Genomic DNA, 27,467 nt, shown 5'->3' with positions numbered 1-27,467 from the left:
GAGTTCATCACAGCACAGAAACAGCTTTATTGAAGGTTACAAATGATCTTCTTATGGCCTCTGACAGTGGACTCATCTCTGTGCTTGTCCTTCTTGACCTTAGTGCAGCATTCGATACTGTTGACCATAATATTCTATTAGAGCGATTAGAACATGCTGTAGGTATTACAGGTATTGCACTGCAGTGGTTTGTATCATATCTATCTAATAGACTCCAATTTGTGCATGTAAATGGAGAGTCCTCTTCACACACTGAGGTTAATTATGGAGTTCCACAGGGTTCGGTGCTAGGACCAATTCTGTTTACATTATACATGCTTCCCCTAGGCAGCATCATTAGAAGACATAGCATACATTTTCACTGCTATGCAGATGACACCCAGCTCTATCTGTCCATGAAGCCAGATAACACACACCAATTAGTTAAACTGCAGGAATGTCTTAAAGACATAAAGACTTGGATGGCCACTAACTTTCTGCTTCTTAACTCAGATAAAACTGAGGTCATTGTACTCGGCGCTGAAAAGCTTAGAAATATGGTATCTAACCAGATTCTTACTCTGGATGGCATTACCTTGGCCTCCAGTAACACTGTGAGGAACCTTGGAGTCATTTTTGACCAGGATATGTCCTTCAACGCACATATTAAACAAATATGTAAGACTGCGTTCTTCCATTTGCGCAACATCTCTAAAATTAGAAATATCCTGTCTCAGAGTGACGCTGAAAAACTAGTTCATGCATTTATTACTTCCAGGCTAGACTACTGCAATTCATTATTATCAGGATGTCCAAAAAACTCACTGAAAAGCCTTCAGTTAATCCAAAATGCTGCAGCAAGAGTACTGACAGGGACTAGAAGGAGAGAGCATATTTCTCCTGTTTTGGCTTCCCTTCATTGGCTTCCTGTTAAATCCAGAATTGAATTCAAAATCCTGCTCCTCACATACAAGGTCTTAAATAATCAGGCCCCATCTTATCTTAATGACCTTGTAGTACCATATCACCCTATTAGAGCACTTCGCTCCCGCTCTGCAGGCCTACTTGTTGTTCCTAGAGTATTTAAAAGTAGAATGGGAGGGAGAGCCTTCAGTTTTCAGGCCCCTCTTCTGTGGAACCAGCTTCCAGTTTGGATTCAGGAGACAGACACTATCTCTACTTTTAAGATTAGGCTTAAAACCTTCCTTTTTGCTAAAGCATATAGTTAGGGCTGGACCAGGTGACCCTGAATCCTCCCTTAGTTATGCTGCAATAGATGTAGGCTGCCGGGGGATTCCCATGATGCATTGAGTTTTTCCTTTCCAGTCACCTTTCTCACTCACTATGTATTAACAGACCTCTCTGTATTGAATCGTATCTGTTATTAATCTCTGTCTCTCTTCCACAGCATGTCTTTATCCTGTCTTCCTTCTCTCACCCCAACCGGTCGCAGCAGATGGCCGCCCCTCCCTGAGCCTGGTTCTGCCGGAGGTTTCTTCCTGTTAAAAGGGAGTTTTTCCTTCCCACTGTCGCCAAAGTGCTTGCTCATAGGGGGTCATATGATTGTTGGGCTTTTCTCTGTATCTATGAAGCGCCTTGAGGCGACATTTGTTGTGATTTGGCGCTATATAAATAAAATTGAATTGAATTGAATTGAATTGGTGCACATGTTGATCAGTCTGTAGCAACTGCTGTATTTACCAGGAGTTGGTGTTTTACCCCTCTGGTTATTTGTGCCAATTCCTTTCTGGGCCCCATTCATGTACTGACGTATGTGCCTGTTCATCTTAGCCACTATGATGCCTGACAGGAACTTCTATGTAGTGCTGAGACAGGTTATTGGCTGGCAGTTGGATGGGACTGGCCCATTCTAGGGATCCTTGGGGATCAGGACTGTCCAGCCTTCAGTTAGCCATTCCTAGTCCGCTTCATCCTTTAGCACTTGGTTCAGTTGTGTTGCCAGATGGTCATGACGTCCAGTTCCTCTGCCACTGAGAGTACACCTTGGATTGTCCAGTGGAGAACAGCTGGTTTATGCTCCTGGCTTTAATCTCCCTAGTATAAATCTGTGAGTCTTTGCTTGGCAGTTTCCAGTGTCCCAGGTATGGGCAGCTAGTAGTACTTCTTAGGCATTGCTTTCTTTATCACATCTTTCTGCAGCTCTGATAAATGGGCTCCATGGAGAAGTCCCCATCCCCATTGAGGGGTACTGCTCCTTGTGGCCGTTCATCTTGCAGCCAAGCATCTCATGGTATAGATCAGATGGTTGGTTTCAGCAATGGTCACAGTCGGGACTGTCAACAATGCTGCATTCACTAGTAGACCTTCAAGTAGCCTCTGAAGATCTAACAGAAGATGTGAAAAGAGTTACGTAGTACATAGTAATCGGCCACAGAGGAACCAGGTTTCCAGCTTCGCCATGATCCTAGCTTGCCGTAGCATTTGTGTTGTATCCAATCAATCTCTAGTTGTGATAGCAGTTGCTAGCAGTTGGAACTGTGATCTACTAGTTGTTTCACCTTTCCATTTGGATTACTTGCATAACAGCATTACGACAGCCAGAAATGGTGAATAGGGGGAATCCATTTTTCCTATTCATTGTTCTAACCCTTATCCACTTATGCCTTCTTGTCCCAGTAGCCTTCCTCAACATCTGATGTGGACCTTGTTAATCTGGGGGACATCCGAGCTGGTGTGGCTTCAGTTATAACATTTTTATATCACTTTGTTCATCTGTAAAGCTCTTTGTTAAAGCTTCCAAAGTACCTCACATACAACCACAGTAGAGAATCCACAAACCATAAACCTCTCTTACATCTGCACTGACCTTGGTAGAGAAGACTTCAATATGAATCGTTTAAAGAAATTGAATTACTGTGTATCCTCAGGATTCTGTCATACCATTTAGATCACTGAAAGTTTATCATACAATGTTTTTATCTACTATTATTTATTTCTTAGTTGTGCTTTCTCTGAGAAAACTTTGGATTCCATAGCACCAACTAAGTATCGTTTAAACACCATAGGCTACCCGAGTATCATTGCTGAAACCTATCATCCATTTATAACCCCATTGTACGCATCTTATAATGGCTGTTTCCAGCAGGATCCAACAAAGCATACCACAAAGCTCAACTCATCCCAAAATGTTTTTTATTTTACATAACAGTGAGTTCACTCCTCACCAGATCTCAATCCAATAGAACACATTTTGGATGTTGTGTAATGGGATTTTCTCATCTAGCCCACAAATCTAAAGCAGTTAGGACCAAAATTCCAGAGGAATGTTTCCAACACCCTATAAGATTAAGCCAGTTCTGATAAGAAAGACAGGGGGTGTGTCCAACTTGGTATATGCAACCAAAGACAGTATAAAACAATTTTACTGACTATCCAAGCAAAGTCCAAAACTAGATGAATGGATAGATGGTTTTGTTGGTAGATTTTCTTTTTCAGAGAATCTGAATTGTGTTGCTGCGTATTACTCCCACATTTCATCTGCCTTGCTACTTCTCAGAAACCGTTTAACTCCTAAATGTCAACCGTTCAGGAAGAAAAACAGCCCAGTTCAATCCCAGCAGCACTGCCATTTTGTGGTAATATAATTGTTTTTTAAAAGCTCGATAAGTTGCAGAATTCACTCAAGCAGTGAAGAGGCATTTCTGTATTGTTCAGATGACAATGAAAGTGTAAAAATCACCCGACTAACCAACCAGAGTTTTCACTGGACAGCACATTTAACCTCCGTTTCTCAGAAAGTGACAGTAACCTTCAGTTACTTCCACTTGACTGATGCTTGCTGACTGCTGCAGCTATTACACTCTCACTTCCTGTCCCTCTGTAACACAGTGAGCGTCACTCGCTCCATTACCAGCTGAATGATGCTAAGAGATCATCGCTGACCATCCCTCTCTCTTTTCTCTGTAATGCCTCTCTATCTGATAACTGAGGCAATAAAACCCAAACCCAATTCCACTGACCATTACTGACATCACTCTCTCTCTGTAGTTTACAGTGGCAGGTCCCTCTCACAGTTGCCGTGGGAAACACATCTGCCGTTTGTTCAGAGTCTCTCATCTGGATCAACAACAAGACAGGTACAGTAGTGTGGGTGTAATGATGCTCTGTGCTGCTCTCACGTCTCAGATCATTCATGAAAGCTTGCTCTGCAATCATGACTTAATTACCGTGTTACCTTGAAATGATGAGCCGCTGCCTTGGCATTATTTTGTTATGCCAACAGACTAATCTATTTCCTGATCACAAATTAATTATCTCATTATCTCCAGACATGTAATCTGTAGTTAATGAGCTCAACAAATCGAAGCGAACAGATACAGTAGATTGTTTTGAGGCATCTCATTTTCAAGGTTAGAGGTCTTTCAGTGCTGGCAGTAAACACCGAACCTCCCACATATAAATATGGCTAATTCTTCATGTTTTATTTTCTCATAAAGAAAGTTTTTTTCTTCTAAATAAAACTCCCTCATTATTTAACAATGTGTAAAACTCACTGTTGTTCAGCTTTTAGAGAAATAAAGGTCACACGAGCTTGTTTTTTTAAAGAATAGCGCACTCTACAAAGTACAGCTGCATTTTCTTTGATATTAGGACGATAAAATTACTTCTTACAGACAACAAAAATTTTCTGTAGAGGTAGTGCTTTGTCTTTATTAGCTTTTGGAGAAAAGTGTGTTACATGAAAAATAAACCTTTCAGAATAAAGCTTGTTCCTCTTTTGTCTTGCTGGCTGCTTTATGGAATAAAATCCTGCTTGGTTTAGTTTTTTTTTTTTTCTAGAAAACTGAAGCTCCAGATTTTTTAAAGGTAATTCTGCCTGAAGCTCTGTGCCAGTGAAACCAGCTGTAAGACCCCACCACCTCCACCACCACACACACAGATCAGAGCAGGCATCGGTGACAGCAGATATGACGTTTATTAAGCCAGAAACAACATGAAGCATGAAAAGAGGAGCTCGGCTTGAGGTGAGCTGCAAAGCGGCAGCTTCGGACAGGTTATCACAGTGTATGAGAGTTTCTGATTGGACTAGTCGAAGGTTTCACAGAGCCATCAGCTGATGTGTGCTGACGGTTAGATTATCTAATGATTAAAGCTGAGCATGACTTTTGGGCCTCTCTGAAATAATGCTATTCGCACTTTATGAGTGTTGTCAGAGATGATAACTCTGTTTTCTGGCTTGTTCCCCTTCAGTCTCTTTAGAATGGACGTAATTCGGGCCTATTTTTGAGGAATATACTTTCTATATCTGTCTTTGCCTAAAAAAACATCAGGTTCTCATCTTTGGAAAGAGCTGACTTCAGAAGAAGAGTCTGGATTCTGGCATAACTTCACCTATTTGCAATGAGAAGAAAGTCTTAAAGTTCACGACTCAGAGGCAGTTTGTTTCCAATCAGAGGGAAAAAGTTGAAGAAGTGGGCCAGACTGGAGTCAGCTGCTATTTTCCCTGTTTTCCTCAGCAGGCTGTTATACACATCCTACAAGCTGTTCTACTAAAGCTTACAACCTAATTTTGCCATCTCTGAGAATATTCACGTTGTTGTGTGAGACGCTGCAATCCTTAAAAGGTTGTGCAGAATGAGCAGGCTATTCTTAGCTGGTTGTAGTTTCAAGATGTTTTTTTCTGCTGCACCCAATTTTCTATTTGGTCTGTGTGTTCCAAGTTTTCTAAAGTGTTAGACTGAAATGTACAAATGGGGCGTCCTCTGTACAAATATTCCTGGTTTGTACTCTTTTCCAAAACAGAACAAATCGGAGGACTTGGTAAAACCAGATTCAAAAATCTTATTCTATCTTTTTAATGGCACATTAAAGCCAGATGATTTTTCAGAGAGGATTTTAGAAATCTCTTTTTACTAATCTATAATTCAAAAAATCCTGTAAACAGCCTGGGAAAAATATTGTGCATGTTTTTTGGAATAAAATGTTGAATGAGACTGTGAATGATAAATGAAGTGTAATAGACTGCAACAGACTGTCGATACAGACTGTCTTACCATTCCTACAACAGCCTCTCAGCCTATGATAGGATGAATGGATTAATGGATGAATATTTTCATTAATATCACCTCAAAATGTCTGCAGTCGATCGCTTATATCAAGTTTTCCAAATGTTTATATTTAAATATTAAAATGAGGCACTGTCTAAAAAAAAACACTGTCACTGTCTAATAAAAGCAATTAATGAATGTCTAATATAGAAAGTAAAATTAAACATTTTGTACATTTTCTTTCAGTTAAAATGAAAGAAGAAATTATGAAAACACATAAAAACTGAAAACTGCTGAGTTCACGGAAAAAAGAAAACAAAAAAACAACTTTTAGAGCCATATTTACTAAATGGGCTAAAATGGTGCAGTCAGTTTATTTCAATACCAGAAAAAAATCCAAACTTTACTGTTAAATATTGGTACGATTGGTCAGTACCAAAAATATTAGCGTCCCCTCCTCTTACAAGTTATCTTGTCACTGCACTCAATTTAATCCTTACAGTACTTTTATTTATGTCAAAACCCAGTTTGTGCTGGCATTAGAGCAGGGCGATATGACCAAAAATATTTATCACGATATACATTTGAAAATTTGTGATAATGATATAACTGACAATATAATTGACACGAGACAAAATACTTTACAACTCCACAACTTTATTGGTGCAAAAAAAAAAAATCTATGTATTTTCACTTAAACAAGCAGCTGTTTTTTATGTGCATTAAAGTTTTATAAAAATTTTACAGCGCAAATGCAAATTCCTCGCTTACAGTTTAACACTTCGCGAGGCTCCTGCCTACGATAGCTGCAATGCTCCGACAATCCATCAAGCGGTGCGGCTTCGTAGCTTAGCAAAGTCGTACTAAAACATTTGACGCCGTGTACATAAAATCATTTCGAGGTCAGTAAACACAACCAGAATTCATACATAAGGCACACGGGATTATAAGGGGCACTGTCGATTTTCAGAAAAATCAAAGGATTGATTTTAAGTGTGCCGTATTTTCCAAAAAACACAGTAATAACGACGGCCCGCTAGCATGCTCTACCAAAAATAGTGCTTTGTTGTGTATCTGACGGACGAAAACTAAACCAGTTCCACACCACTGAAGTTTCAGCATTTTTACAAACCAGTTCTGGTTCATCCGTTTCATTCAACGATCCGCTTTCGCCCTTCTCATTCTTAGTCGCTGCCAGGCTTTTTCCGCCATGTGCGTATGAAAACAAAGGCTCTGCGCATGCGCGTTCTACCCATATTCTATCGCGATATTTCATTTTCTTATCGTTGCCCAACATTATACCGGTGTTACCGTGAACGGTATGATATGGTCCAGCCCTAGCTGGCATAACACATCGCTATATTTTACCTTTATTATTATTGCTTGAATGACAACAGTGTATAAAGTGAGAAACCAACATTTTAATACCATGTAATGAGTTCATTGAGTGTTACTGTCATTTCACTTCTAACTTTTAAGCCCTAAAAAATGTTTTAAAAAACCCTACACTATAGGAGGAACTGGAACTGGAACTTCTGACAGGACACCATGTCGTTATCTGCGTATCTGATGTTTTTAATATTTTTGATGTCTTTGTTTTCTCGATGCTTGGATTAAGTGTTTTAATGTTTTGTTGTTGTGTTGTGTCTCAGAAACCCACAGGATTGGTCAGATGGATGACAGCACGTGGTTGGTAGGCAACATCAATCAGACGGGCTACTTCCGCGTGAACTATGACCTCCAAAACTGGAAACTGCTGATTCAGCAGCTGCACACCAACCCCCAAGTAAAACTTGTCTGTATTCAGTAACATCTGCGTTTGTCTGTTTTTTCTCTTTCATTTTTTCAATCCCTCTTTGCTTGTTGCTCACTTGCAGATCATCTCCGTTGGAAACAGGGCAGGACTTATCGATGATGCTTTTAACCTGGCCAGGTGAGATGATAGTTTTCTATGATATACCACAGTGGCAGAAGTAGGAGAGGTTCTAACCCTTTTCTCAGTCTCTTTCTTACGTATTGGCTCATCTTTCACTCTGACTTCAAGACATAAAAGCATGTGGACACAGAGGATAGAGCCAGGCAGATCTGTTGTATCTGCTTCTGTGTTTTTCCTATAAGGTGAAGGGCTTTTCTTGCACAGGACTGACGGTTTGTCGTCTTCTGTCAAACAGATGGAAATTTTGAACATCAACAGATGTGTTTCAGATTTGAGTAGGTGTTTTGTTTTGCTGCCGGGTATAGACTTCGATTTAGTTGGCCGTGTATACAGAGGTTTATTCTGTATAATGTGAGTTCAGTTGAGGCCCATGACTCTTTATACAGACGAGTTCAGGACAGAGCTTTACTAGCACACACACACTTCCACCAGTACATGGAGAAGTGCAGCTCTGTGGCTCTGGGATTAGCAACACTGCCTTGTACTAGATGGTTCTCCTCAATCCTGTATCTTGTGTGATGTTTTATGTTCTCCCCTGAATTCTTATCATCAGTTACTTCCCACATATAAGCATGCTTGGTGTGTGTCTCCAACAGCTTTCCAGTAAACTTTGGTTTTGCTAAAACAACACCTTTTTTTTTGAGTCTTAGAGAGAGGATCTGTTTTTCATTGAGTGGTGGTCGGTGAAAACCAACCACAACCATTTCCTCCAAACAAACTTTATTTTGCATACACAATCATACAGAGTACAATATGTAGCGGCATACTTGTGTCCGAGCTGTGGACAGGTTGCACACATAGCCGCGCCATCCCAAGGCTTGGTTTTAGCATGGGGGTCTAGTCAAGACCCTTACTGGATACCGGTTGGGAATCAAACTTGTGACTCCTACTCCAAAGATTTGTAGTCTTACCACTACACTATTCAGCCACAGTTCCTATCCAGTTATTCCTACAAGCACTCCAGGATCATAAAGCTTTCTGAGAATTTCAGAATTCACCTGCATTTCAGGTGCCAGAATTGTTTTATGATTGTGAAAAGTTGGATGATTTGAGCTCCATCATTTGTTTATAATTACTAAAATGAGCCATCTGAGCAGCTGGCATTTAGTCCAGTATCTCTTTGATGTTACTACTGCACTATTTTTGCTTTTTGGAATTCATGCAAAGTCTCCTCAGAGCTGCCGGTGTGTCCCCTGGTGCTACAGTGTGGCTGTGAATGGGTCAGGGTAGGAGCTGAATTGCCTCACACACACCTGGGCCCGTCCACATTTCTGAATTCAAAGAAGTTGCGTACAGACAGTGTGCAAAGAATTTGAAAAATAAGCAAAGGCAGACGGGAACTCGGTGATGAATGAGCGATCAGCAGCCACGGCAAGGGCGGAGGCGGGGGGAGGCTGAGTGAGTCGTTTCTCATGGTGATGTTTTCAGCCTGAAGCTTTTTGAGCACTGTAACCAAAATCTACTCTGACACCAAGCCTATAACTCAATCTACCCCCGGCTCCTTTTTTTCTTTCTGTATCTTCCCTTCCCTCTCTCAGCCATCTGTCCTCTGTCATGTTGAATGAGCAACATCCAGAGACGACTGCGCTGTCGTCTTCTGCTCAGGAGTGTGTGTGTGTGTGTGTGTTGAGTTGGGAGCTCAGCAGGAGGTTTCCATCTGTACCGAAAAAGAAACTACAGATCCATGAATATGCACTCTGATAGCAGCGTACTCTTACTTCACCCTGGATCTGCAGTAGCACAACCACGCAACATTAAAAGAAAAGAATTAGTTTGTTTTTTAACCCGATGAACTTTTTTTTTTGTTTTTTTAGTCCTCCCACAAAAAGTATTTTTCTATGCAACATTTATTTTTTAAGAGTTAAACTTTTTGAGGACAGGAAACACTTTGATACACATCCTGTTGGCAAAGTTTCTCTGAGATGCTATTAATCCTAAAAGAAGCCTTCTGCTATATGTGAAACATTAACTGTAGGTCTCACACATTCTTTTTTGAGGCTTAGTCATTTTCCAAACGTGCTTTCTGAGCTCAACATCTGCTTCACGGATATTCTCGCTTCTTTATTTCAGGAGTAAAGACATCTAGAAGACACTAAGAGCATTACAGGAACTTTTTCCAACTTAAAGTGGGCTAAAGACATTTTTTCTTATGAATATGTAGAAAGTTATCATTAGCTCAAAACACGTGTATTCTCGCTTCCTTAGTTTTATTTCGATAATACGCAATCAAATCATATACATCATATTTTCAGGGCTGCATGTGAGTGGATAAAAAACATCAAATGTATTTCATAAAATGTAGCCAAATCACACAACGAACACTTACAGGTGTGGACAGAAGTTTACATCCATCATGGGCATGAATGTCAGGGTAATTTTGGATTTTTAATGACTTCTTTGAACTGGTTTTCCAGGGTGGGATGATTGCAGAGCATACATTTTTAATGACTTTGAAAAACAACAACTGGGTGCACAAGTTTGAATTTATTTTCAATTTTTTCTGATCCACATAGGGTCAGAAATGCACATACATACTCAGATATATACAGTAGATATACCCTCACTAATATTTGGTTAAATGTATGTTAGCAAGTGGCACCTCAAACAGATGTTTTTGTTAGCCATCAAGGAGGTTCTGGCATAATTCTGGCTGCGTATTTGGCCGTTCTTCCTGACAGCTTCTTGGTTCATCGGCATAGATCTGACTTTTAAGCATAGTCAAAAGTAGGGTTGAGGTCAGGACTTTGGGAAGGCCATTCCAGTAGCGCAATGTTAGCCTGCTGTATCCATTCCAAAACCAGTTTTGTTGTGTATTTGTCCTGTTAGAACACCAAACTGTGTCCATCTACCTGTTGATTTTAGGTGAAGTTAAAGAATTTAGAGGCAATCCTCCAACTTCATTAATCTGTCTTGCTACCATGCTGGACAATTAGTCCTGTATTCTTCGCTTTGAAAGCCTCACGGTGCTCAGTCCATGGAGTTGTAAAACACACTTCACTGTGAACAGTGACGCTGGTGTTACAGCAGTTTCCAGTTCATGGGAGGCTTTGGCTGCACTTAGTAAAGGATTTAACTGGGTGTATGTATATATTTGATGCTCCTGATGAGTGTATTCAGCCTTCTTCAGACCACAGCTGTATTTTATTTATTTATTTCGAAATGTGCATCACGTTTTCGAAATCAGAAGGGAAATTACTTACATCTTTTATACTGCCTGAAGGCTTTTCTCATTATCATTAAATGTCTGATTTAAATAAAGTTCTGTAACATTCCACTTTATATCCACACAGCTCATACATTTATGTGACATAACTAACATAATAACCAATCTAGTGCATCCCTGTGTTTGATTCACGGTATCTTCTTGTGGGCTTCCTCTGATTCATTTGGGACATTACTGTAACGAAATGTGTAATCCATGCATATAGACCAAGAAAACGTATTCCTGCACATCATCTAAGGGAAATTCAGAATCATCCTCTTTAATTTGATAACATAGAAGGCACAGCTTGTGTTGAATCTGCTGCCTGTACTTCATATCCAGTGATGGTGAGGTGAGGTAAAAGAAGGCTGGGTATGTGCAGTTTATAGTACCTCTTCCACAGTTTGATTCCTAGCTCAGGGATTTATTTCTCCACCTTATCGTGGCATCAACTGATTATTTCGGGGAGTGTAGTGCTCGTACTGATCGAAATGAAAGCCAGAAATTATTAAACTGTGATAAACTCTTCAGGTCACAAACAAATCACCTGCCAGGCCATCTAATGATCACTTCTGAGTCACAAAAAAAACACTGAGATCTGTTTTATCGCACTGAAGGCAAAAAAAGAAACTGCCAGCTCTGCTCATTTAGCAGACTGAGAAATGCGTCTTATTTATGAAGATGTTATTTCAGCCTTTTTCTGAGAGCTGCTCACTGAATTGATTCTTTAATCTCAGAATTAATTTCAGTCGTGCTGATTCTTCTTCTGCTGCTCACACTTCAATTGACCAAAGCCTGAGTAATCCACCCAGCACTAACTACAAATAGGAGGCAGCACGACTGTATGAAGGTGTGTGTGTGTGTGTGTGCGCGCGCGCGCGCGCGTGTGTGTATCAGGCTAGTTTAGCAGTAATAAATGCCTCAGTGAGTGTACGCTTAAACAGTGATGGATGTTGCCTCTCTTATATGTGTGCACCAGTCCCTCATTAGCTCTCCACTGAGCCTTGCTAATGGCTAATGGACAAACAATTAACTGGCCCTTAACGATGTTAACGAGTTAATGAGCTCGTTAAGACGACAACCCTGGGTGCAACAGAGAGAGAGCGAGGGAGACTGTAACTGAGAGCAAAAATTGAAAATCTATAATCGCTTCACTTCATTTCACAACTACACTAAAATTTAAAGCCCTGCTAGCATTTCCTAGAGATTCCAGTGTTCATTACAGACACAATATAGACAGAAAAGAGAAGGTGCTGAAAGGTGACTGTTTGTCCTGATGAACAAAGAGTGGTCACGAGAGTCATGCAATCAAAACTGCAGAGTCCTTACAAAAGAGAGATTAACTAGGTAATCAAAGCTGAAGTCTGCTTACTGAGGTCCTTGTATTCAACTCTGGCAGTTTTATTGAGGATGTAAGCCACTGCATTAGGCAATATCACCAGCAACATCTAATAATCCTATAACAATCTTGGTATTGTCGACCAGTCATGTCCTCTAAAAGTAACTTACTTTTCACGCACTCCTCCTTAACACCCTTCACAGTTGCACATCCACTCTGTTCTTTCTTCACTTATCTTGCAGTAAAATTTTAGCTGTCACCTCATATTTACCAAACAGATTTAAGCATGCTCATAAGTGATGAGTTCAACCTGCATTCATTTTTATGACCAATAGAAGGACGCCCATGCTCAGTTCTAAAGAAGTTTTTCTAAAGAAAACAACCCTTTAGCTCAGTCTTCAGTCTTTGAACTCGAGTCTTTTTTTTTCTCTGATAGGTTTTATGGTCCAAAGTGCTTATGTAATATTTAAGCAAACAGGAAATCAAGCAGGACCTATCTTACCATGTGGTTGGTAAGTCTTCAACCAATGGGCATCCAGTTATCTTCAGTTTTTAAGTCTTTTTGTGGTTTTGTGACACATTTCTCATGGTAGCAACTTCCATCTTATATATACAGTCTGTAATGTTTTTCATTATCACTCTGCTCATCTAAATATAAAAAAAATCAGTAAAGGAAATGTTCCACTTCTGTAATTTTTTGGTTCTATCTTCAGTTGATTTCTTTGTTTTTAGTTTTGTGCAGTTTTCAGTGGAGTGTGCAGTTAACCTTTTGTGGGGCTAAGTTTGTTGACGCATGTAAGGAGGCCTTTGTGTTATGAATAATCCATTAATTTACATAAGAATGAAATCTCTCTGCCAGATGTGCAAGGTTTACAGTGTTTGGCAGTGGAAAAAATACCTGACCTCATATTTAACTTCATATAAAAGCTGCTGAGGTAGATTTTTTTGACCCTTTTATTATTTTGACAGTTGTCGCTTTGATGATGGATCACATGCAGCATCAGTGACGTGTGACACGAACGAGTCTCAGAGCTGATGTGGACTGATTGCTGATGGATGATGTTTAGAAAACAATGACAAATAAACAAATAAGAAAACAGATAAATGTCCAGCTGGAGTTGCCATGGTGACTGCAATCTCTCTCTGCCTTCATGTCGAGTCCCGTCAGTGTTTTTGCAGCGTGGTAAACAGGAAGTCTGTGCAGGCTGGATGGATTATGGTAATGTCCCAGAGGCCAGGTGCATGATGGGAATGGAGATGAATGTGTGGAGGCTGGTCGGGTTGGAAATGAGGCAGATTATGGAAATATGATGGTCTGGAATTCAGACTTTCCTTAGCAGCTCAGAGACTTAGCGAGTCTTATCTCAAACAGATTGACTTTCCGTGGAGTCTGCCCCTGTCATCTTGTCTGTCTGCCTCTGAAAAGCCTACCAAAAAAACCCCCAGTATTTCAATAAAAGAACATTCACTTTCTTCACCTCCTCTTGTGTGTATGAGTCAGACACTGTGATTGACATCCTCTGTAAAGGTCACTGTTCGGCGTCAGGCTGGGCTCTCTCACTGAACATCAATAATCAGAATCAAAAACAAAAAAAAACCCTAATATTACTTCTGAGTTCACTTTGTGTCCTCCACCACCCTGCCTCATTAATATTCATGAGCTGTGGGCGTGAGCGAAGGTCAGTGCAGGAAACAGGTGAGGTGCCCACCCCTCACCAAAAAGCATCATGAATGTTAATAAATGCACAAAAGAAGCTCGTTAATATTGATGAGGCAGTGGATGTAACCGGGGCTGCTAAATAGCTCAGGTTAGAGGCCATGTTTTTGTTAATGTGCTCCTAAAGTGGTGCTTTTTAGGTTGAGGGTTAAACAATGAGGGTTAAAGATCAAATCTTCATTAAATCTATCTTTACATTAGCTCAAGGGTCCTCTGTGTGTCCTGAAAATCTACAGAAATACTGAAATCAAGGATTCCGTACGGAATGGCAAGTGTGTCAAAAAACAACAAATAATTCATGTCTTAATTCAGTTCCTGGAAATATTCATGATGTGTCCCTGTTAGGGGAAAAGACACAAAAAAATACCTCAAAAATATGAATAACCAGAGAGAGGATTTGTGTTGGCTGTTGCTCTGAGATATTAAATCCCCAAAAATGACCATAAAAAATTCCTCCAAAGAATGACAAAACGTTCTTACCAGACTTTAAAAAGATCTCAAATGTTGTGCGAACATAGTCTCCCTCGTAGTCGCTAATGAAGACTAGCTTTTCTCTACTTTTTGCTTAATCATAGATAGACCTGGATTAGTAGAGTGCAGCAGAAAATACAGCAGAGCTGCTGTTAGAGCTGTTAGCTGGTTTTAGTTCAACTTTCTTCAAAGTGGATCAAACATAATAACCTCACTCAACATGAAAATTTAATCAAACTGTTTGACAGAAGAAAAGTGTTATTTTTAAGACACTCAAGTCTAACATTAGCTAATGTAACTTGTAACCAGCTGCTGCTGTTGTTTCGCCAGCTCGTTGTCAGTTTTCTGGAGACGGGAGGATCCCATGTCTAATCTCTTGGCAATAATTAATTGTGACAGTGTTGTGAATAAGTAAGCATGTTTATGCACATTTTCATGTGTTAGAGACCTGACTTCATTTCAGGAGTTGTCTGTTTTCTTTGTGCTTTCACTTCTGTGATGAAGGCAGCTCTTCTTAGATGATAAAGCACAGTCTAGACACAAGTTAAAATTTGTCTCCACATGCAAATGCCTATGACTTGTCTTCACCTTTGCCTTTTGTATACTACATATGTGGCTCAGTTATTGTGCATTTATTCTTTTTATTTTATTTTCAATGAACTTAAAAAAATGACTGACTGTACCTTTAAAGTCTTTAATGTCTTTTCCATTTGTTTCATGTTTTGAGAATTTTAAGAATAACTGTCTCCTCTTTACCAAGATGTTTTTTCCTTAACACTTTTCCCACTACTCACTTTTTATCCACATCATCTCTCCTCAGGGCGGGGTACCTTCCACAGGGTGTTCCTTTGCAGCTGATTGGCTATCTGCCAGAGGAGATGTCCTTCCTTCCATGGCACGCTGCCAGCCGAGCGCTCTACCAGCTGGACAAACTGCTGGACCGCACAGACGAATACAGGCTGTTCAGTGTAAACAACCAATCAGTCACAATCTTAATCGATCAATTAACCACTAACTGCTTCTTGTTAGCAGAATAAACAGTCTCTTATCATTGTGTGTGCTAACAGGACTACGTGCTGAAGCAGGTTGCTTCGCGGTACCATCAGATGGGTTGGCCAACGAATGGCCCCGGCACAGAGGGCAACGTCCTGCAAGCATCCTACCAGACTGAGTATGCAGCACACAGACATTCCTGTTGGTGTTATTGCACTAACAACACTCAGTCAGTCAGTGGACGGCAGTGCCCCTTTAACAACATTTGTTCTTTGACTGAGAAACACCGTCGCATCATTGAAACAGAAAACAAAACGTAGTTCAGCATTCTAGCAGCCTGCTTATTCTCTTTCCTGTCACATCGTTGAGCAGAATTATTCATGTCAGATTCTTGGGTTACTTAACTCAAACTAATGAATCAGAAGTCAGCCGTATCTATGTCCAGTGTGGACAGAGGCGAAAGCCGTGGTTTAGCTTAGCTTGATGTTTGTTAGCTAGACTGCAAATCATTAATGGTTAAACGTGTTGATTTTAGGGGATTTTTTTTGCCGACAATGGAGTTCAGACAAAGTAATATCTACCTTCTATGACTCAAACCTGGAAATCTCAGACCATAAATTTAACATAAAGAACCACCAGTCAACCTCCACAAAGTTATTAAGCACAGAGTGCTGTGACCTTTAAAAAATCAGCTACTGCTAGCTAGCAAGTATTACGCTGCCATCCAGAATCTCATGCACTCCAAATAGAAAATGCAAGAATGCAATTTGAGACATGATAAAAGTTTAAGTGTTAAGCTAAACCAGTCTGAAAATTTTCTGGAATAATTTCTGTGCTACATGTGAGTGATGTTCTGTGTCCAGACAAGAACCTATTGTCCATAAGATTTTTCTTTGAGCATTTTTTTCTTCTCTGTCTATTCAGGGAGTTGCAGAGAGAGCTTATCATGTTAGCTTGTAGCTTTGGAAACAAACAGTGCCACCGTCAAGCCGTTGCCTACATCTCTGACTGGATCTCCAGCAACAAAAACAGGTACAAATACACTCGCAGACTGTTTCATTTAACACTTGTGCCAAACTTGGTGCTACATGTGAGACTGGAAGCCATCTATGGATAAAATAGGTGTGTAAAGGACTCATTTTAGGTGGAAGGTGATTATTCAAAAAGCCACCAGTAGTCACGTGTTTGCCTCAAACGATGCAACATGTAGAGATGTCTCAAACTAATGTCAAAAATTTAACTGAGCAAAAAATTTGCATCGTCCCAAATGTACAGTGATGGAGACTCTGCAGAGAATGCGACTTCTGGTGACATCAGTCTGAAACCAAGTGGAACAAAAATTCATCTGTTGGCAGCTAACATCTGTTCATTAGTTTCAATCACTGTTTGGGGGGACAAAAGACAAACTTTCCTTCTGTTAAATCTGAACAAAGGATCACTTTTTGAATGAACACATTCAGTGTTTTTAATATTTTCAAAGAGTTACCCAAAATTTTTCATCATTAAAGATTAAGTTTGATGACCTCCCCAGTACTGTTAATGACCTCTCTTGTCTTTTATTGATCCATTTGCTTCTATGCTTTCTTTTTCTCTGTCATTCCTTTTGGCTCCAGCTCTCTCCAGTCACGTGCTGCTGGCTCTTGCATTCCCTCTGTGTCCTTAACAAGATCTGCAAAATTAGATTTCAAACTGCAAATTAAATAGAAACAGATGCTGGAGCTCTGCACAGGACAGCAGGGAGCTGATGATAATAGGAGTCGTAAAAAAAGCAAAACAAAAAACAAAAAGCACAAAATGAAACCGTTTCTACTCCATCCAGTTGAAAATGTGATTGGATCTAAACAATAGATGAATCCTTGCTAATCTCTGACATGTGCGTTTTTCTAAATAATAATCACCACATGCCGCAAAATATTTCTGGACTTACAGCATGCCCTTTCCATTATCTGTTTCTCAGTTTTAGCCTTGTCTTTTAAAGTTCGGTTGTTTACAGTGAACCAAATGGCACCCATTTTCTCTCCTCACTACAACACCACTGTGGCATTTTCTCACATTTTGGAAGCAGTCTGGAAATGCTTCATTCTCTTAGGTAGAAAAGTGCCAGATAAATCTACATTTATGCAGGATTAATCCCTCCAGGGGTGACTTTTTAATATTTCATGCTCTATTCACTAGTTTTTAATCCCATATGGAGATCACATGTATGTGATCTTCCTCCCCATGCCCGGGTATTAATTAAAATCCTGTTTTGAATCAAAATGCTGCAATAATTGCCAGGAGAGAGAGCTCATCTGACCTCATTTCATAGGTACACGAACCTCTTACTGTCTACCAGAACCACTGAGAGGTAGGGTTGGGACTGGGTTGCATTTTAGCCACGTGCTAATGAAAGATCCTTTCAAAGACGAGAAGATGGTACTTTTAAAATCAGTTCTCCTATGCAATAGTCACAGTAGGGAAAACAGTCGCTGGCTGAAGCACAACGAGACTATGAAATAGCTGCCTTGAAAACAGGGACCAGGTCAGCAGCACTCACTAGCTGCAATGTTCGAAATGACTTTGGGGCATCAAGAGGATAAAAAGGCAATACGTCAGAATCACCTCCTGTCAGTGTGTCATTCAAAGGTGTCAAGTTACCAATTGCATGCAATTTGTTTGTCATAGAATATGACACATTAAAATTGCACATTTGTTGTCTTCTAATGCAACTCTGTTGCTGTTTACATACATAGAAATGCATATCAAAAATTAACATTAACAAAAATTAACAAAATTAACAACCCCAACTGTTCACAGTAAGAATCCACATTGAGCCAGTCAGATTTGAAGACGTTGAGCCTACAGTTTTAAATCAGATACCCAGAATTTGCAAAACTCCATTCTCTAAGAGTAACTGTAGTCAGTCCGAATGAATGAATGCCAATGTTTGGAGATAGGTTGCCTCCCACTAGGTGACCTGACTGAGCTGTGGTCCAAAGTGGTTACTCAGAGGTAGAGGGTGTTGGAAGCTAAACCAACCAGTTGGTTGACGCAATTGCTTGCAATCATTCACCAAAAAACCAAAAGATTCAGGGCCATAACCAGGTTTCCATTTCACTTTTACTCTCATATGAGTGGATGAATAATGAATAATGAATGCATTAACATTTGATCATGCCAAACATACACCAAAGAGTAGTTCTGAATCCAACCCTGAAGTTTGAGCCTACATACAGAGAAAGAAGTTTCTTTCTTTTCTAACTGACAGTTATCAACTTACTTGCACTTACAACACAAAGCTGAACACATTCCTACTGATCTGCAAAAAAACACGTGAAGCTAAACTTTGCTTGTTCATTTTAAAGCTGCTGTCCCACAGAAATGTGCCTTCATATAAATGAACACCTCCATTTCATTCATATATAGTTTTTGTTTTTGTTGTTGTTTTTTTTTATTTGTTTTTGTTTTTTATTTATTATTTAAAAAATTCTGGTCCAGAACAATGAGCTGCTAATATTTTAGTGCCTACATCCCTCTGAAATATTAATCATGTCCTGCGGGGGTTACTTTGTAAATTAACCATCTGAATGGCTCAAAAATGATCTGCTTTTAAATGAATCTTATGCTGTTATGCGTCTGCAGCCATCGATGGATTATGTGGTTGAGGTTTCAGGGGCGACAATAGACTGCTAGGCCCCCATTAACCCCTGTTACTTCCCTTTCTTGCTTTGTAATTATTATTCTTCTGCCAATTATTTTAGGAATATGCAAACAAAGAATCTGAAACTGAGCTAAAATTGTGCTGCAGAGTTTCAGCCTTTGTGTCCAATACGTTGCTTCAGACTGAGATTCAGATTCTTCCTGATGGATTTTCATGAAATATGGTTCAGACATTTACGGTTCTGGGGTTTAATGTGAGGTTGACATTTGCTGTTTCGGGTCAAATATCTCGACTACAGTTAAATGGATTCTCATGACATTTGCACATTTATGTCTCCATTAAGAGGAATTGTCATAACTTCATCATCTGGCCTTTAATCTAGCGCCGGTACAAAGTGGCCGCCAAGCAGTTTGACACATTGATTAATGATTGGAGTCTGGTTAAATGAAAAAAGGAGCATAAATACACATCTGTAACAACATGCAACCACAGTTCTCTGCATTAAAATAATGCACTGTCCATACACCTCCTCCAGCTGCATTCTTATACAATGTTCCCTGAGAACCAGTAACCATAACTGGACAAAATGGAGTCAAGTTTGGTGTGCCTGACTCTAAATCCCTCCCCAACAAGTCAAATATTAAATGTGAAAGTGCCAAAAACAGTAGTTATGTTAAGGGCTGGTTTTAAAAGCAATCAATGCCCATTCAATCCCATTATAATTCCAAACACTTAAAAAACACACACACTTTATGGAGACAGTTTGCTAATCGAGCTAACTAGCTGATAATTTAGCGATCAATCCTCTTATCTAAGTGTGGTAACCTCTAGATCCAAAAGGTGACATGTGACTAATTTTGATTGTTTAGTCTAAATGTGAGGGTGGCTATGTCCATATTTTATACCCAATAGTCTACAGTCTGCTGTAAATATGAATGACTGGGGAATTTGGTCCACCTAGATCCTACTTTCCCAGCTGTTATGATGTAATTACATTTGTTCAAAATGTCACTCTGCTGCATTGTTTTTATCCTTCATGACTATAGTGGAAAAAGAATAATCATAAGCGATAATAAGCTAGCTGTAATGAGAGCTTCACTTGGCTCAGTCTGATTAAAGAATATTCTACCCATGGAACTTCTGATGGTCATCTGTCTGCAGGTCAACAATGGCAGCACCACAGTCCTGTTTTTAATTATCAGACTGAAGTCATGTGTCTTTATTGGGTACTTTAAAATGTTTAATTTAAAATCAGACTGACAGGGTAGTTTTCTAATTTCTATATGATATTTAGACTGGAACGTCAGACATACAGACACATGGGCAGACATACAGAGCAGATGGTGAAGAGCCATGTTTACCATCGGAGTAGGCGTTTGATCCGGGGGAAAAATATTTCAGAAGAAAGATGGAGCTTTAGGACATAAAACATCCTGTGCAAACTGTTAAAACACATCCACATACAAAGGGAGCTTGTTAATGGGAGCTAAGCCATCTGGGTGGTTGATTATATGGAGAAAATGCAACATTAGGAAGTTATTTTCATTGTGCAGGTGGCAAAATAGATGTAGTAGCAGGAGGACAGCACAGAGTATTACTTAATGTTTTACATGATTAATAACCTGGTAGTGTTATCTGGGTAAACACACTCGATGTCATAAATACACTCGAGTGCGCAGTGTTTGGCAGCTGTCGCCTGAGAAGGACTTTAATGCTACAGTCAGCAGTAATGTGGAAGTTAGCCAACCTGTGTGTGTCTGTGTGTGTGTGTGCGCATGTGCTGGAGCTTGCTCTTAAGTGGAGCGTCTCTAAAATGATTTCCCAGGTCGCTGAATGATGTAATTGTCCCTGCATCACTCACTCTGTGCTCACACTGAATGCACGCACACAGTGTTATAGTCCACAATTGAGCTCACTGTATTGAGATGAAAGTTTGGTTTGCTGACAATTTAGGTCAGGTACACGCACATCTACACACACACACACACACACACACACATACTTTATAGTGTGAAAGAAATGTTCACCTTTTTTGGCTTTACTTTAGATGATTCAGGCCAGTAACCAGCTGGAACACGAGGTCTGTGTGTGTGTTGGTGTTTAACCCTGTGAGGTCTCAGACATGGTGGGTAAAGTGTATCATAATCTCTGAAGGTGACTGGTCACACTCCTTATTTGTATCCTCGGATGCTGTTAGAGTAGCTTTGCATGATTTTCAGATCAAAATGAGCTTTATTTTATACCTGACCTTGGTGCAGCCCCTTAGTGCTTGTTCTGTAACATGTCTACCTTTCAAGGATGCTTCTTTCTGATTGGCTGATCCTTGTGAACAAGAGTCAAACTGTAGCAGTCTGCACTGACAAGCAGGGTTTCCTCTTATCCAAGTATCTTCAGGGTTAACCCAGAATTTTCTGTACCGTGAAGGTGGTTCACTTCAACATGTTGGCTTATACTGCAGACCAAACCTGCAGCAGGTGTCACCACCTTTAACCTATCAAATCTCCAGAAAATAGCCTCATTAATCCTGAATCCTTCTGTGTATGCTTAGTAGTGTCGAAAGTTTGTCATTGGTGTTTAGAGTCTTTGTTCTTCCTCGATGAGCATCGGTAATGTTCAGAATGTAAGACAAAACTGTATTAATTTTTCCCCCACTGGCTGCAGACATTTTTTTTTTTAAATGTATTAGTAACAGTATGTGATCCATATCAGGGCACTTGTTTTATTTATTATATATCACATTTTACTACATTTCACACATAGCCTAGTCCAAGGCTGCATTTGAATTCTGTTTGATGTTTATTCTTCAGCACCGAGGCTGTGGATGAGCAGATAAATCTAAAACCTTTTTCACGTAGATAATATTAATAATGTATACTTGATTGATTGCCGTGGGGAAATTACTCTCTCTACATTTGACCCATTCACTCAGTGAAGCAGTGGGCAGCCACGAAGCAGGCGCACTGGGGAGCAGTGTGTAGGGACAGTACCTTGCTCAGGGGTACCACAGGGTAGCCATTCAGTGGATTTGAACCCCCGACCTTCCGATCATGGGGCAACCCAAGGTCGTAGATTTGGTTTTGGCATTGGTGGGGACGGATGAGTCAACCACCGAACCCTGCCTTGTTTCTTTTTTTTTCCTTTTTGTCTTTGCTTCTTGATAACAAAAGGATGCTGTTCTACATGCTTTTAAACCATTTAAAATTACAATTCATAGTTTTATATGTGAATTATATAATGTTAAGTTACTATTAAACAAATGACTAAGTATTTTAGACTTTAGTTTACTTCAACCATAATCCATATAAATCAGGTATCATACAAAAATAACAAGCTTCAAATACAGTCATGACAATAAAAGAATATGACTTTAAGGACTTAACAACATTACTTCAGTTATAGTTCACCAACATCTCTTATACATTAGCACTAAGGGAACACTGAATGACCTGCTGGTTTTTGTCCATAAAACTACTCATCTAAGATTACCACAAAGTAAAAGATCTCTTAGCAAAATTATGCAACATTTTAGGCGCACTGTTGCCCCTATCAAATCAGTAAGCTGGGATGTTTTACTCTAAACATGAACTACTGTTACAGCAACAGACATGGACTACTGTGTAAAGTTTATTTTGCAACCCAGAAAAAGTAAAAAGAGGGGCACTGAAATTCGGGATATTCCGAGAAAAAACGGGAGGGTTGGCATGTATTGCCTTGCATAGCCTGTAAAGTTATTATGATGGACAGATTTTATGAGTGAACTTGACTTTAAGTGACTTACGGGTTTCTTTGAAAAATACTTTCTCATATCCAGGTTCTTTTTGCTGCCATCCTCCTCGCAGCGCAGGATTGCCGCTGCTAAAACTAAACAGAGCTCCCTGAAAGGCACAGCCAATCACATTGGCCATATTTGTCACATGATATAGGACTCCAGTAGAGAACGTAATTCAACTCTTTCTGCACCGCTGGGTGAATGAGACGTTGACAGATCGCTTTTTTTTTTTATTATTTCTATCGGTTTTGTTTTTCTTTACTCGAAGAGATCAAATTATTGGTGGGGACAATTCAATAATCACTGGATATTGGTGGGGACACGTCCCTTCCGTCCATGCCAAATCTACGCCCTTGGGGCAACCACTCTACACACTGAGCTATCCCTGCCCTGTAAACATCTCGTACTGTAATCAGATAGAGAAACCCTCAGATTATCTTAGGGAGTTTCATGTGACCACGTATCCTGATTGCCGATGTTAGTGTGAGTGGATTTAGACACCAGAAAGATACCCGGATATGTTGAACTTAATTTGTGGTGCAGCACCCAGGTTGGCGTGCATGAGATCACTGCAGTTGTGTCTAAAATTCTTCACTTATTCACGACTCTGAAACTACATATAGCTCATCTGCATTATGGGGAAAAATCCAAACACCTGCCAGATAATTTTCTCTGTGCTTTTAACTGACATGCATTTTTCTCGTGAGTATCTGTTATTATATTTAGCTTCTTTTTTTTTTTTAAACTTACATCAAAAGTGATGATGGCATCCAATACATTTTCCTAGGTCCCATCTAGGACGTTGAGACAACATGAGATGGCATCCTAGTCTCAACCTGCCACAAAAACAACTTTTCAATTAAAAATAGATGTTGTATTTATTATTCAGCAGATTTGTAAACACAGGAGTGTGAATTAGTGTCGAGGTGAGCTAAGGACAAAATAACTAACTAGCAAACAAAGTTGTGTGCAGATACAGCCTGAGATAATCTACTAAACACAGCTCCAACATAAGCAGGTCACAGCTGTTCACTCCTTCAGATCAAACTTCACAGGTTACAACAAACACTGGAGTGACAGGCTGGGAGATGGGGAAGTGAATGATCCTCTGCAGGTGGCAGCCATCTTGGCTCCTTATGTAGGATGTAGTCGTCAGGCTGTAGATTAATTAGAACCACTTAGCACTCACACTCTAGGACTATGTGTAACACTTCTGGAGTCGTTACAGTATACTAGGACCAGTTAGGTTCGACTACTAGAGTAGTAATGAGTGTAGCATGTAATAAAGACCACAGACCAGAAAATAAATTTAAATTGCCGGCTTATTATTTTGTGAAGACAGAGAATAGACAGTTAAAACACATTACATAAAACATCCAACATCACACATTTAAGGAAAACAAGATATTTTCTTTCCCCTTTTTGTTCAGTATGTTCTGTTAGTTTATCCTATTTATCTCAAAACCTTTTATTTGGCTTTAGAAGGATGTTATTTTCAACCTAGGTTATTGTCTTATTTATTTCAAGTTCTAAGTTAAAGTTTATCCTTTGATCTATTTGCATTAACACTGTGTTATTTTAAATCAAGTTCAGTTCTTTAGGCCCAAGATTTAATTTAATCTTGGTCTAGGTCACCTTTCAATTTCAACCAGTTCTTATTTTGTTTTAACCCAACAAAATTATTTACATTTCCAATAACACCATTACAGCATTAAAATGTAAGGTTGACCAAAATAATTTACAAAAATATGTAAAAACTGAAAACAATTCAGCAAAAGGCTGAATAATCCCCTTAAACAAACAAACAAACAAAAGAAAGTTGTCTCTGTGTCCTTTACCTATTAATCCTGGAATTACTCCGAATGATTATCCAGTGCTTTGAAAGTCCGCTGTTCTTTTGCAGAGGTGTATGGATTAATCCTACCAGTTTTTTCAGCGAAAGAGCTCAATGTCCAGCAGGGGGCGTTTTCCCTTTCACTGCTCGGTACAGTTCAAGGGGTCCGTGGGTGGCTCGCCATCTTGTTTCTCGCTCAGCGGATCAAACTCCGATTCTAGCTCGGCATTTCACGATCCAAACCTTAATGGCCTACCATAACAACAAAATAAAGTGCATAAACATTCGAAAATAACACACGGGTAGCCCTTAAATAACAGTAAAAGTCAGTTTTTTCCAGCTTATTTAGCCGTAAATGAGGGGACGCCAATATGGCGCGCTGAAACACCGTCAAAGGCCTTTGAAGTACAGCCTGTGTGTCGGTTAAGCACGAATCCACCGTTTTTAACATAAAACCACATAAATCTGCTACCTTGACTCTCCATTTGCATGAAATGAGCAATATAATACAACAAAACATTTCTTGCATGAAATAAAATACAATTTCTGAACTCACCAAGTCCCGTTTGGTTATGTTCACAACGTCACCAAGGCAAGGACGGGTCGGAAAAACAAAAATATATTCTCCAGAGTACAAAAATGGCTTTATGTAGATTTCTGGCTTGTTTTTACTATTTTTTCACTCGTTTAGGCAGCAGCTCCGCAAGGACTGTCTGCATTTCTCCCTCTCTAGCATCAAAAAGAAGGAACAACCCGATTGGGTGTGGCTATCACAGGAGTCACGCTGCAGCGTGCCCTTTCACAATAAGAGTCTCAACACATATTTTAGCCATTTTACCCGAATTAACATATAAAAAAAAACATGAATTAGCAAGTTTTTTAACCCTTTAACATGTTTTTAAACACAAATGAAATCCTATACCATGAATTATATCATTGCTGATGTTTTTAATGAATTTTCTAACCATTATGATCTATTTATTGACTATTTATCACCTGTAATATATTTCTTATGACTGTTTTTACTAACAGGCTTTTATTTATTGGCAGCTATTTTAACCAGGGTTACATATGTATACTCTTTCACAAAAGAAGGAATCGCCATTCACACAAAATATGAAGTTACATTTTCATTTGGCGTTGTGAGTTACTTCAAGTAAACCATGTAAGGGACATTAATAGATTTGGACATTGTGGGTGAATTAAAACAGTAAAACAAAGAAGACGGGGCTAAAAGTCCTCCACAGCAACATGAAAGACTCGTCCCTGGTAAATAAGTCAATAAATCAAGCAGACCAAAAGACTGATATCTTCCTGTCACGCTAATATTTTACCGTCACTTAAAGTTGTGATATATTATTAGTGCTCAAACCAGTGGAATCTTCAGCCTCTAAGCAGTTCTTCTCTGGGGGATTCTTTCCAGTCGCAGTGTAATTGTCTTTCTCTGTGTGAAGTGAAGTGATCAGGCAGGTGTTCTGACTTCGCCTAATGAGTTTGTGATTTGTTTTTGTCTCTTCAGAGGTGTGTCGGTGTAATTGCTCCCCTGGAAATAAAACTTACACTCAAGTTTCACTCAACATTGTCTTTTTCATTCCAGGCAGTTGTCAGAGTTTTAATTTGGCATTTTAAGAGAAGAATGCATGACGAGAAATAAAGAAAAGAATAATGGGTTTTCTTTAATGTTAGAGACTAGCGTAGGCAGTCCTGTGAAATCTAACTGGAACTGGTTTCTTTCAAATGTTCATCAAAGTTATATTTTCAGTTCAGCACAGTAATGGGTAAATCTGATCTGACATACAGTAAATAAACATGACCCCCCCAGACTTTCTCGTCTGAATTTGACCTTCCGTCTAGTCTTATTGAAATCTTGTGAGACCAGGTTCTCCTCATGCAGAAATAATCTTTCAGTAGGCATAGATCTAAAGTTTAAAATAGATAAATAAATTATTAGGGAAGGAGAACAGAGACGAGCACAGGTGTTACATCGGGTATGACCTTCCACATTCTGAAGTTTATTCTTTCACAGAGATTTACCTTTGTGCACTTTCCCACAGCTACTCCATACAGAGGAACACAGTGAAGTTATTCCGAACTAGACAACAAGCAGTCAGGTTGTCCTTGAGGTCTCCACAGAGGCAGAACAGAACACGGTCAGGTTATCATCCCCCACAAAGGCTCCACTGGGCCCAGCTCCTCAAAATAGTGAGAACTTGCCAAATAGAGAGGTCATCTCTAAAAAAAAATATACACTGTATATACTCACCAGACACTTTATTAGGAACACCTTGCTAATACCAGGTTTTACCTCCTTTTGCTTTGAGCTGCCGTAACTCTTTGTCCTACAAAGATAACATTGATGACTTCCTCTCTACCTTTAATGAAGAGTTTTAACAATTCAGTATATATATAAATATGTGGTTCGACAACCATTAGAACGGTTTCTGTGTAGCTACATAGACAGACCACCATCACCAACTTCTGATTCACACTCAGTAGATAAGCACACCTGAAATATGACAGAAGCCGCTCAGTTTAGAAAAGAGCTTCAGGGGTTGTCCTTGCTTTAAAGAGGTAAAGAG

The 27,467-nt window shown here is 39.5% G+C and overlaps 1 protein-coding gene and 1 long non-coding RNA gene across 3 annotated transcripts in view; one reads left to right on the top strand and one right to left on the bottom strand.

The window, feature by feature from the left end:
• The window catches only part of LOC146499253 (thyrotropin-releasing hormone-degrading ectoenzyme-like), a 263,625-nt gene that overhangs the window by 217,075 nt on the left and 19,083 nt on the right, over positions 1 to 27,467 (top strand). For both annotated transcript variants that reach the window (XM_085138114.1, XM_085138113.1), the window contains exons 11-16: positions 3,988 to 4,076; positions 7,640 to 7,773; positions 7,865 to 7,920; positions 15,473 to 15,620; positions 15,720 to 15,823; positions 16,570 to 16,677. In XM_085138114.1, the coding sequence (XP_084994240.1) occupies positions 3,988 to 4,076; positions 7,640 to 7,773; positions 7,865 to 7,920; positions 15,473 to 15,620; positions 15,720 to 15,823; positions 16,570 to 16,677 (639 nt within the window). The remainder of the gene's footprint in view (positions 1 to 3,987; positions 4,077 to 7,639; positions 7,774 to 7,864; positions 7,921 to 15,472; positions 15,621 to 15,719; positions 15,824 to 16,569; positions 16,678 to 27,467) is intronic.
• Positions 19,565 to 25,718, bottom strand: LOC146499254 (uncharacterized). The gene is made up of 2 exons (XR_014870251.1): positions 25,445 to 25,718; positions 19,565 to 25,140 (listed from the first exon to the last, which is right to left on the bottom strand). It is a non-coding gene; the product is annotated as an uncharacterized LOC146499254 (long non-coding RNA).

The sequence above is a fragment of the Neolamprologus multifasciatus genome, chromosome 17, assembly GCF_963576455.1.
Source record: "Neolamprologus multifasciatus chromosome 17, fNeoMul1.2, whole genome shotgun sequence".
Lineage (NCBI taxonomy): Eukaryota > Metazoa > Chordata > Actinopteri > Cichliformes > Cichlidae > Neolamprologus > Neolamprologus multifasciatus.
The sequence above is the reverse complement of the archived record's forward strand: the minus strand, read 5'-3'. Positions and strand labels throughout refer to the sequence as shown.